At 40.3% G+C, this 12,859-nt stretch overlaps 1 protein-coding gene across 2 annotated transcripts in view; it reads left to right on the plus strand.

Annotated features, from left to right (window-relative positions):
- Window positions 1–12,859, plus strand: part of SUCLG2 (succinate-CoA ligase GDP-forming subunit beta) — a 114,625-nt gene that overhangs the window by 66,949 nt on the left and 34,817 nt on the right. For both annotated transcript variants that reach the window (XM_071549686.1, XM_071549685.1), the window contains exon 9: window positions 199–341. In XM_071549686.1, the coding sequence (XP_071405787.1) occupies window positions 199–341 (143 nt within the window). The remainder of the gene's footprint in view (window positions 1–198; window positions 342–12,859) is intronic.

Raw genomic sequence — 12,859 nt, forward strand, 5'->3', positions numbered from 1 at the left:
ACTCAGGTGTTGGTGTGTATGCACCAGATTTTGAATTATTGCTGCATTGGATATCCTTGAATAAGTATTGACATATGTAGAAATTGATATGTGACATCTTGAGCCATGTCACATGGTTGTGCTGATACATCTGAAGCCTTTTCACAAATCTTACATACTTTCATGGGAAAAATAAGCACTTGATGTTTACATTTGCAGTCAATGGAGCTGGACTTGCAATGGCAACATGTGATATAATATCCCTGAATGGTGGAAAACCAGCCAACTTCTTGGATCTCGGTGGAGGTGTGAAAGAAGCACAAGTGTACCAAGCCTTCAAGCTGCTGACTAAAGATCCAAAGGTAAACAGGTTGAGTTTGCACCAGAAGCTTCCCCATGCAGCAGGTACAGCTGTGCAGGTACGTAGCAGTCCTACTGTGGGACTGTGAACAGTGTGCTGGAAAATACAGATAATGGTGTGAACACTGTGGGTGAGTTACCAAAATTATTTCGGTATGACAGACTTAGCAGCTCCTGATTCATACCCAGGTTTGCTGCTCAGTCCTGAAGGGGAACTTTCTCAAGGCAGTTCAACACTGAAGTGCAGATGTGGCAGTGCTGGGCACTGTAGTGCTGAACTTGGAACATCTTGCCCATAAAATAGAATTAGTGAGATTTAGATACATAAAATGTCATTCCTAACAGTGTAGTGCCACAGTAGACTGAGGAGGAAAATGGAAATTAAATAAATAGGTAATTGTAAAGGCTTATTTGTACTCCTTTAAGCTCAAGGTTTCTGAAATATCTGATTCTGCACTGCAGGGTAGTCTGTGTTTAATTAACATTCCCATGCTGGAATCATAGCCTGGAACATTCTGACACTTCTTTTGCAGATGGAGGTGCAGTTGCTCTTTTCTTTTTTGGACAAGAGGAGAAGACATTAGTCTGTGCCTATTGAGTAGAAGTTATTTCTAGAGATGCACGTTTGCACATTGAGGTCTCTGGTCTGCTTTGCAGACAGAACTGGAATATCTGCTGGGAGATTATTGATCAGGCGTGGGCTTTGGAGCAGTGCCAGCCTGACCATCCTGCCAACAGGGAGTTCTGCTCTTGTGTGTATCCAGAATGTAGTTGCTGTTGATATTTTTACTAATGGAAATCTGTCGAAGCTTCGATCTTCTCTTCCATCTCCTGCACCTGCCATCACTGCTGAAGTCCCCATTTCAACATGCTGCTTCTTTTTGTGGATCTGGTTTTATCTCTGTTATCTCACTTTTTCTGTGCTTCCAATCATTTTCCTCATGTTCATTGTGATGTGATATTAGCTCCTAAATACCACCACTGTCACTGTGCACCCTGTGCAGCAGTAAGTGACAAAATGTTGGGACTTTCAAGTGGAGGTGGATATTGTTTGCAGCAAAGTTTCAAGGCAAAATTAAGAAGAAAATTCACAGTACAAAATAAGATCAGGTCAACCTCATATTGCAAGGTCTTTGCAGTTGTAACTCTACTTGCATATTTTTAAAGTGCTTAGTACTTTGATGGCTCAACTCTACAGGCAGTGTTATCTGCAGTGTTTAAAAAGTTCCTCCTGGACCTTTTGCACTCCCGTAGGCCTGGGTCACACTGACCTTTTGTTTGTGGAAGTCTAAGTGTATGTTCTTTCCAAGAACCACAGGAAGAGAACTGGTTTTCTCCTTCTGCTTAATGATCTTACAAGTTTAAAGTCATTAACGTGCCTGAAAGAACACTGATCTGGAGAAGCAGAGAATCAAGTTATCTTGCCTGGGACAGAAGGGACACAGACTTGAGAAGGGACTTGAGAATCATGATAGAAAACTGGGTGGTTTCCTTCATAGTCTGGTGCATTGCTGTGCTTGTGTTCCTTTGTGTGAGTCCTGTCTGTTCTCAGGGCATTACAGGGAGATCTGATTGTGTGTGTTTGTGTCAGTGCAGTGTGTGCTTGGTGTGATCATCAGGGTTTGGCTGAGATGTAACTGAGTGCTGAAACTGGTGTTAGTGGTGGGGAAGCAGGTGCATTAAAGTCTTAGATACACAGTTTGGCTGGTGATTATCACTATGCTAAGGAGGTTCTGCCGTCTGCTGCAGCACAAACAGCAGGTATTAATTCTGGTGAGGAAGCTTACTGAGTTTAAACAATTTTAAAACAAAAAGGCATTTCAGTAGCTCTCAGCTATATAACATCTGCATGCCCAACATTTGACTTGTAAATGTATCCTTCTATTATACATTCTGCTTATGTATTACTGCCTAACACTAAGTGCTTACACCAGGGCTGGTGAAGCTGCTACTGAGATAAAGCAACAGGTAGTGTGGGAAGGACCTGGAATAGGCATTGGTGCTGTGGCTGTGCCATTCCTGGCATTGACTGGCTGAAGATGCAGAAGGTCAAACATTTCATGTTTTATTTCATTCAGTTCAGGAAATATAGTAAATGTCTGTTACTTCCTTTCCTAATACACCATGTCCATTAGCTCACTAATACATAGTAAGATAATTGAACAAATCCTCTCTTTTCTTAATAGTACTGTTTCAGTCCCAGGAGTCTTTGTGGCTAATGCAGCCTTCACAGGTTGTAGCCTTTAACTTGATTCCTACCTTATTGGAGAAAATAAAAATATGTTCTTGGGAACTTGAGATTCAAATAATTTTTGTCAATATCTAAATGTCTGAAAACCAAAGGAATAAACAAAAAGAGTCATCAGACCTATAATATTCTTTTAAGTTGTGCTGAGATGAGGATATTGCAAGAGAAGAAATCTTCCAGAAGGAGATGTTCAACTGCACTTTGAAATAGAACTCTTTTTCTCTCTTTAGTTGTCTTTAAAATGTCTATTATTTATTAAAGCAAAAGAAAATCCCAAAACCAGGTATGCCATGATTTGATTTAATGAAGCTGAGGATATTGTTTTTGGGGAAGAAATGAAGAGGATGCCATTAAGCTGTAGCTTTACAATTCACTTATTTTCCAGCTGTATTTGGTGTGAATGTAATACAGTTTGTATGTCCTTATATAATAAGACATTTTAATCATCAGTTTATCCTTTTGACTTGAGGGATTTTTAGTATTGGTTTTCTTGACATTGCAGTCTGTTATGTGGCAGCAGAAGGGACAACGTTATACTAAGAGGGAAGATTTGGAATATTCTTTTCTCAGATTTGAGAAATAAAAACAAGGGTGCCATATCTAATTTTTTTGGTCTTAATCTTGGTAAGTTAGGGCAGAACTGAGGTAGTTTCGTTAAGACAATTCAGAATTCAAACATTCAGGCAGTTTGGAGTATAGTAACTATATTCATGTGTTTCTGGACTGTTTGCTCTCACTCTCCAACTTTACACAAGACCTGCTTCCCATCTTAGAGGGAAAAGGCTCTTATAAGTATGATTTCTGAATAGGTTTGACTATATAGCTGAAGAGTTTTCTTCTGGAAGTAGTGCAGAAATCTCTTTCATTGAGTGCCTGGTGAGTTGACTCTTGAGTTACATGTCTGAGCCAAAAGGGCAGATAATCTTCTTAGGAGCTGCCTCTTCTGTTCCTAACCAATTATTCCCTGCATCCTGCCCACTGAGGCATTGTTTCAAACAGCCTGGGAGAAGAGAGAGTGGAAGAAGAAGAGGGGAATATTGTTACGTGGAGTTCTTGCTCCAGGAATGAGCACTGAGACAATATAATCACATCAAATGGAAGTAAAAGTAGTGTTGGTGGCCAAGAGGTGAGTGCAGGCAGTTTGCACAGCTCGGTAATGGGATCTGCAGAGTGGCTGGTGCAGCATCAGTGGTGCCAGTCAGTCAGCCAAGGCTGCTCAGTCTGTCTGCACTGAAAGGAAGAGATTATCAAAGGCAACATCTAGAAACAACCAACTCAGTTGATTTTCTTAGAATCATAGAATGGGTTGGGTTGGAAGGAACTTTAAAGTTCATCTCATTCCAACCCCCTGCCATGGGCAGGGACACCTTCTACTATCCCAGGTTGCCCCAAGCCCTGTCCAAAGTGGCCTTGGACACTTCCAGGGATGGGGCAACCACAGCTTCTCTGGCCAAATGTGCTTCTAGAACTGCCCTGCCCATTGATGAGATTGGTTATTATTGCTGTTAGCCCTGAAAGTTCTGTATGGAGTGGGTGCTTTGAAGAGTGGAAAGGGGTCTCTTAAATTTTAAAAGTCATAAATAAAAACAGTATGTAGAGGTTTTAAAAATATAAAAATTACAGTGGGCACAGTTCTGTGTCGTGAGCCTCATCCTAGTCAGAGCCAAGGCTGGCAGTGGACAGTTCGTCATGCAGTCTCTGCATTTAACTGACTAATTGTCAGCAGTGGGTTTCTCAGTGTTAGTAATGCAAACCCATAAATCAGGAGGCTCAGATAACCTTCTCTATCACACATGCAGCCTGTGTCAGTGTGCATGTAACGTTGGAGAGCAAAAGGAGGTGTAAATAGCACTCAGGGACGTAAAATAGAGTGTTAGTGCTGAGTTTGTTTGAACTGTCAGATTGTGTGTCGTTTCAGATGGTGCAGAGGGACCCTGTTCTTACTGAGTCATTAGAAATCTTCTTGCTTTCTCACTCACACATCATGCACCCTTTACACACTTCATTACCCAGCTCTTCTTTACATAGCGTGAAAGTTTTTGTGCCTTGTGTGTTTTTCTGATTCACACAAGGGGGTGAAGCGTCATGTGCAGGTTTGAGTACTCTTGAAAGCTGTTGCTAAAGAGTTATTGTAGTGAAAAATAATCTGTGTGCTATACTATGTTGTTCCATGAGGACTAACTGCTAGTGCAGTGTTCACATCTGTGTGTGGCCCTTCATAGCTGGTAACTGAATGTGGTGACTCTTGAATTTAGTGAATGTGTTTGAAAGTTGAGGCTCTGATGGCTGTTTTTACCCCTCTCTGTGAACTGTGGGTTATAATAGTCATCTGCCATAGATTACTCATCAAACACTTTTGAAAATTGTATAGTTTGTTTAAGAAATTAGGTACTATAAAAATCATAAAAGTTGTCACTCTTCTTGCACTGCTTATTAGAGTCCTCTCCTGTCAGTTTAGCACTCAGCACTGGTTTTGTCCAAGTGCAGTAGTAAATATTAAAAAAAAAGTCATAATAAACCTGTTGGGCTTTTTGTAGCAATTTTGACATTTCTGTAAGATGTTTTCTAATTAATCATTGAAATATTCTACATGGCTTTTGAAAGCTGGATCTTGTTGTGTCATCTTAGTGTTATCTCCTAATAGCTTGTAGAGGAGCTCTTTTGTCTTGGGGTCTGTAAACAAGTAGGTAGAGACCATTCTTTTCTCTTACGTCAAATACACAAAAGATACACAGTTTAAAAGAGGAAGGAGGCACAAAAAGGTGAGGGAAACCTCCAATTAACCTGGGCAATCTGCTCAGTGTTGCAGATCAGTGTCTGCCTTGGTGTGAGGCAACAAGTAGTGAGGTTTCACTGCAGCAGAGAAGTGCAGGTGTGTGGTTTAGCTGCACTGAAGATTTTCCAGTGAAAAAAGGTAGTCGAGTCCTACAGCAGTTTATTTTAGGAATTTATGGGCTATCCATCACCACAACTTTTTTAAGAACTATCAAAACAAACATTTATCCACAATGTTTCAGGAAGAGTTGGTCCTGCCTTGGAGCCAGGGAATTGTCTGGAGCTTTCTTTTGGTGTTTCAGGGAACAACCCTAAACCTAAATCTGTGATTAGTAATTTTGTATGGGCAGTAATGCCTTGGCCTTGGAAGTTTGAGATTACTCTCATAAAATGACAGTTTGTGGAAGTAGAAAAGACTTAGTAGGGCACAGAAGCATCTTGCAAAGCTGGGAAAAGTTCACAAAGGTATGTTGTATTTTCTGCCTCAGTAATTTGTACAAATACTTTACCTTTAGCCAATGGAGCAGCTCATGGTTCTTTTATAGCTACTGTAGGTTTTAAGTTTATAGTAGTAATTTAGGATTTTCCCACATTTTTATTAGTACTGCATCAGTGAGAAAATACAGACTAATACAGCTTTAACAGGGGTTTTTTCTAATGTGTCTTTGCAGTTTTACACAATTAATATGAAATGACTATTCATCCTTTAAAATGCTTAAGTATTGAAAAGGCATTCTTCCATCTCATTGAGGCATTTTTAGAGACTGATAGCATATTGCCAATATTTATGAAAATGTGAGACAATTATGCATTTAAAATGCATAATTGAATTGTCTTGATTTATAATCAAGAGTAAAGTATTTTTCAAGAGCATGTGTAGCATTGAGTCCCTAGTAATTGATATGTAAATATACTTTAACATGAATCTGCCATTATTTATAGGCACTGACAAGTTGAATGCCTTTTGGCATTTTAAAGTAGGCTATAATGAATCTTAAAAGCTGGGGATGAAAATAAACCAAGAGGAAAACTTGCAGTAGTTTTGTAATCACTTCCTTTGCAGCAGAATAAGGAGGATTCACACACGTGTTCTTAGATGGTAAATGCTGGAAAATCTGTGGAAGGACCACAATAAAAACAGAGCTGTTTGGGTTTGGATGGAATCTGCAATGTTAGTGTGCCAGTTACCCTCTCTGTAGTGCTGTCCCTTCTAAAACAGGGGCAGAAGAGCAGGGATTTCCATTTCCTTTCCACAACCTGCATCACCCTCTGGAGGCAGCTGCTGTGTGGTCAAGGCTTGTTGCATTTTCCTGCTTGTTTCAAGGTGCATTTGATTAATCATCAAAGTGATAAAGGATTGGGGTTTTTATTGGCTTTGTTCGTTAGTACTTGAGATTGGAGACTCTGGACTTTTCTGAGGTATCAGAGTGGCTGAGCCTGTGATGAGAAGTGTTTGGGAAGTACATGGTACTTCCCCCAGTACATTATGGGATGCTGCCTGTCTGCTGTAGTGTCATACCCTGGCATCACCATCTCACTCCAAACCAGGGCCTGAAATGAGAGGCAGTGGATGCAGGCAGGGAATTTCCCTCTTGAACCTCTTGCCAGGATCACCTCTGACTGCCAAATACCTGATGATGGGCACAGTGTGGGCAGTAGGAAGTGCAGTTCTGTTTACATGTGCCAGTGTTGCCCACTAAAAGGAAATGCCATGTAGAATTCATCAGAAAAGTATTTAATCCTTTACTGTGCTTTCCAAATTGATCAAATTTTGAAAATTTATGTGACTAATTCGTTTCACAATTAGTGAGAATAAAAAGAGAAGATATATTAGGAATCTCAATTTGGTAATTCATCTTGGTGAGATGAGTAATTTATTATGAATCTATTTATAGATCATCTATCTAGTGCACTTACAGGAGAATGAAAGACAAATAATGTGATAATACTGGTAGGAAATGGTATATTAAAAGAAAACTTGTAGGTGTCCTTACTTAAACTCTTCTGTAGAGAAAATGCATTTTAATGCTCATTATTTTTAAGTGGTTTGAGGTGTTATGGCTGTCTAGGAAAGTGTTTGTTCTTTTCATCAAAATGAAGAAACTTAATCACCTTATCTCCATCTGTTCCTGATAGAAACAGGCCCAGATGATGGAATGTATATCTCAAGTAGGTGCTGTCAGCCATTTGTGCTGCATTAGGCACACTCTTCTGACAGTGAAAGGAGTAGCAACTGGTTTTACTTACCATTTCAGAACCACTCTTGGTGGGTAGAGCCCAGGAAGATAGGACATTGTATTCTTCTTACTGATAAGACTGTTTGGGGAAGAAATGGTAAAACATGACAAAAGTAATGAGCCTTTTCCCACCATGAAATTATCTTTTACTGACAGAAGAATAAAAGGCACTGATCTTGCTGAGATTTTTATTATAAAGATATTTCTATAATTAAAAAATGGTGGGAATTTGAAATATCTTTTCAATATAAGCTTTCTGTTTCTGAGCTGAAGTGCCCTGTCAAGTTCAATGCTGTGCTTGTGGGGAAGAGGAGGGAATTGCATGGAAAAAATGCAGTGGGCTGTGCTGGGACAGGCTCTGCTCTGGTTTGCAGCCTCATCTGGGAAACAGGTCATGTCCAGAGACTCACAGACTTGTCTGGGTTGGAAGGGACCTTAAAGCTCATCCAGTTCCACCCCTGCCATGGGCAGGGACACCTCCCACTGGACCAGCTTGCTCCAAACCCTGTCCAACCTGGCCTTGGACACTTCCAGAGATGGGTGATGTTGTTCTAACCTAATATGTTAGTAATTCCATCCCTGTGCCATCTGCAATGTCTGGCACAACCGATGTGATCAGGAATAATAGACAGGTCTGGCAAATGGACAGCTTTTAAATTAATCGGTGTGTTTTTAAGAAAATTGTCTTTTGGAACATCCACCCATTTCTATGGAAATGGCATTTTGAGGTGGAGTTATCTTCTGATATTTTCTGTAATCCACTGGAGATGCTTTTGCTTTTTTTTTTTCCCCTTCTTTTTTTTAGTGTTGAGCTAAAGAATGTATTTTTCTACAGTGTGTGATCTTTGGTTTTGGAGTGGGATGCACTCTGTCTTTTCAGTCAGAGAAAGGTATTTAATATATACTTGAGTAAGAAAAAAAATCCCTTGGCCTGTGTTCATCCATTCATTTGCATAGCTGAGTGATGAAAAGGCCTGGGAAGAGACAAAAATTATTTGAAATATGGCTTAATGAAAGAGGGCAAAAGCTATTTCTTTCTCTTGAATCTCTGTTTTTGTTTCACACAGAATTGAATTATTCCACAATTTATTCATGCTGAAATTCAACAAGATATTCAAACATGTTTCAAGTTTTAATATTTTATTATCTATTATTCTGAGTGGATGGATAAAGCTGAAATAAATGAGTCTCTTCACTTTTAAAGCTTGACACGTGCTTAAGTACTTGGCCAATCAAGTTCCCATCTACCACAATGAGTAGTTCTTAGTCCTTATGCCAGAGGTTTACTTTCATCTACTAATGAAAACTGGCCTACTATAGGAAGATGTAATTAGTCCTGGTCCTCAAAAGATGTTGTGTTTTTTTACCTTTCCAATACCTTGACATACTGAGCAGTCTCTAAAATCAGATGTTTTCTTTAGGGTAGTATGAAAAGTGAAGAGCTGATGTGTTTTAGTGCTCCTGCTTTTGATAGCAATCTGCAGGAGACAGGAGGGGTTTTATCCCCCAATTCTTTGATATCTGCAGTCTGGGAGGGGCTGGGCAGGACTATTTCCAGCAGGCTTTGTGGTCCTACAGTTCCCTCAGGTGCACAGAAGCTCAGCTGGTTCAGGTGCCTCCAGTATTCGCGTTTCCAGCTCTGAGCAGGGCATTGTGGTGTAGGGTCTGTGCAAAGCAGGGTGAGGTCTGCAGGAATAACCACTTCAGGCGCAGCTGGGCAGAGCCTGGGAACTGGTCTGTGATATTGGGGATTTTGTGGTTATATTCACACACCAAACCTGAACTATCCTGGAGAAAAAGCACATTATGTGCTGTTTATGTCATGTACAATGAGCCCCTCTCCGTCACTCGATCTTTCAGTGACTTTGGCTTGAATTAGTTGTAAAGCCCTGAGTTTAATCAACTTTTTGAATTTTCTTTAGGGTTCTGGTTAATGCCTTTGGAGGGGGAAATAATTTCCCTGTGGGTTTTTAATTAATTTGTTTTTTAAACTTTTGTCTTGAAATCCACGTTTGCTTTTCAGTCCCAAACACCACAGCACATTCTGTCTTAACTCTGGTGAACAGAGAGCAGGACATTTTTGCTCCTATTTTTCCTCTCCTTTTGTGATGACTTGAAGGATGTTTCTTTTCTGTCCCCTTTAGTCAACAGAATTGAACTTTTGTTTGCTATGTAAGTGCCTTTAAAAGCACTGGGGAGGAAAGTAATCTTAAATATCTGTATTTAAGAAATTCAGTCCCTCTCCATTATTAAAATGACAATATGGATTCCTTTCTAAAATGTGGACAGAAAGTCTAGTGAAATGAATAATTCAACCTTCTACCAGCATGGATTGACTCATTCCTACAACTCTGTAAGAAAAATTAAATACTTTTTTTTTGGTTTGTGCTTACAAATGATCTGGATGAGGTTATGTACCTCTGGTGCTGGTACCTCTCCTGAAGTACAGGGGAGTTGCCTGTGGTTCTGGATGCCAGGGGAGGGATGCCATGTGGCAGAAGGGGCAGCCAAGGGACTGGAAGGTCAAAACTGGGCTGACTGTGGCAGAGTTGGCAGAGTGGGATCCTGTATGGGCTCTGCTTGTCAAGGGAAACTCATTCCAATTCCCAAGCATTTTCCTGTGTCTCTGCTCTAAAGCAGAATAGAAATGCAGAGTGTTTATTTTTTGTAGTGGTAATACCTAAATGGGAACAGAAACTGTCACTGTAACTGAAAGGGTTTATTTGAAAATCTGAGATCTTTTTAATGGAAACTGTTCATTTCTCTTGGGGTTGGTGGAAGACCACACGTTTCAAGGGAACAGAACTGACTCAAGGAAAAGCTGAAAACTTAGTTTTTAGTATTTTTAATGGAAGAATATTAGGCCATTTTAAGCCAAATTACATGGAAAATTCCAACTAAAAGATAATTAGTGCCTGTATGTGGGAAGACAGGTGGATAATGTCTGACCAAATAGGTTTTGCTGGAATTTCCAGAATTATTCAGATGTTTTCAGCAGAAAAAAAGCAAACATTTTAAACATTTTTTTCCAAGCATCTAGAGAAGTTGATTAAGAATAAGGTAGCCTTACTTGCTGCAAATAGCAATAAAATTTGTTCTGTTTGGCAGAGTGGAGTAGAGCTTGTACTGTTGCAGGTATTCCTAATGAATAAAAATACATTTCAGTGCTTTTACAAACCTCAAATTTTCTGCTATGGCCGCCTTACTCTTTTTCATTTATATTTGTATTTTACTCACTAAACAGATAGAGGGAAAAGAACTATATATTTTTTAGCTTTTGCATGCAGTTTGCTACAGTGAAGTGTAAATGTGAGCGTGTGTGTGTCAGTATATCCATGAGTGCTGCTCTTCCACAGCTCATGGGCACGTTTGCACAACCTGTTTGGTATGCAGTGCTGGCTGCTGCTGTGCTTCAGAAACCATTCCTAATTATTGAAGGGTAAGCCTGAGTAACCAGCAGAGCTGCAGAGCACCAGATGTTCATTCCTGTGAGTGTGGGGGAGAAGGAGCCTCCGCAGTTCCAAGTGCTCCGGGCGGAGGAGCCTCTGGCTGGAGCTGTCGTGGCACTGCCACCCTCCCACCAGGAGCTCTGCAGTGCCTCAGTGCAGGGACCCTGAGATCAGCTCAGTTGGTTAAAACTTGGTTGCAATAATGCCAAGGTCATGGGTTCAACCCCCTCTGTGGGCCATTGACTTGAGAGTCAGACTCGATGGTCCTTGTGGGTCCCTTCCAACTCAGAATAGTCTGTGATTCTGTGAACACCAATCCTGCCCCCAGTGCCCTGGCACTGGGTTTCTGGGTGGGTGGCAGGTGAGCTGACCATGCAAGCCACTGTTCACTTTGCCAGGAAAGGGAATGAACTCTGTTCATACAGACAGGCACCAGCTGGGAAGGGCGTTAAGCAAAAGTTAACATAAAGTTCTGTCCTTTGGCAGAGTGATGCCAACTCTGTGATTGAAGCAGAAGCCTTTGTGCAAACTGTGGGTGGCTCTTGTGAATGGTAGATTTGGAATTAATGGTGATAACACAGGAAAAGAGTAAAAGCATCTCATTAAGAAAATAGATTAGGTACGTGCTTACGTGGTGCCAATTTAATCTAGACAGGATTAAAACTTTAAAATGCTGAGGATTTCTTTTTTTCTTAACTAAATCTTGATTAAGTCAACCTCCCAGAATACTGTTACAGGTCTGTAATGGACAAAAAAAGAAGAATCAATTATTGGGGAGAAATGAATGAATGTTCAGAGTCAATATTTTATGGTAGGTGGTGAAAGTTGAATGCCTGATGCCCAGTAAATCATTTGATTTAAAGGTTTGGGACTGCAATGCTTGACTTCTCATTGAAGAAATATAAAAGAGCAAATTACTGTTTGCTGGAAAGTCACAGAAACCTTATCAGAATTGTTTAGTTCCTGCTGCTCCCTGGAGGTTTTCCTCTTCAACCATTGATTGAGTATGTGCTCTCTGAATTGTGAAGGATTTGCCTTTAATCAAAACTTCCATGGGGCTCTGTACAGTTGTTCTGGGATTTTTGTGTGTATTACTTAGGGAGAGTCTCAAATACATTTTTGTTTTCACTTAGTCATACAAACTGTGGAAGTAATTGAACTGAAAAGATAAAATTAAAGCAATTAGACCAAAGATGGTGTCTTTGCAACATTTCTTTGACTCTCTTAATAATGCTGAACATCTGTTGAAGTTCAGTAAGAAAAGCAGAAGGGTTCAGCCTTGCCCCTGGCTGGGGGAACACCTTCCACCCTGCTGACCACTGCAGCTTTAGGCTTTTTATCAAAGAACTTCTGTCTGTCACTTGTATGATCAGTGATCAGTTGTGTCACTCCCTTCTGTCAACTCTTGGTGTGTGTTTGCACCCTCCTCCTCTCCATTTGCACCTGCACTCCTCTGGCACCTCAGGGGTGGGGGATGATGGTTTATATATAAAAGTCATCTGATGTGAAGCTGCCCAAGAAACAGAAAAAAATAAAATTACGTAGCCATTGTTGGCCTATGACTAGATTTGAGCTCTGATTAGAACAGGCTTTTTTCTTCATTTAATAAACAACAGGTAGTCTGTGTATTGGGAGTTTTGATTCAAATCCAACAAAAACATGGATTTTGTATATGAATATATTTACATATTTAATGTCCTAAAAATAATAACTGAGTATTACAACTAGAGAGAAATTTTCTGCAGCTCCCTCTGGTGAGGGATCAGATGTGCTGCAATCTTCCACCCTTTGTTTGACACCTGATTTGGTAT

The sequence above is a fragment of the Pithys albifrons genome, chromosome 3 (genome assembly GCF_047495875.1).
Source record: "Pithys albifrons albifrons isolate INPA30051 chromosome 3, PitAlb_v1, whole genome shotgun sequence".
NCBI classification, from domain to species: Eukaryota; Metazoa; Chordata; class Aves; order Passeriformes; family Thamnophilidae; genus Pithys; species Pithys albifrons.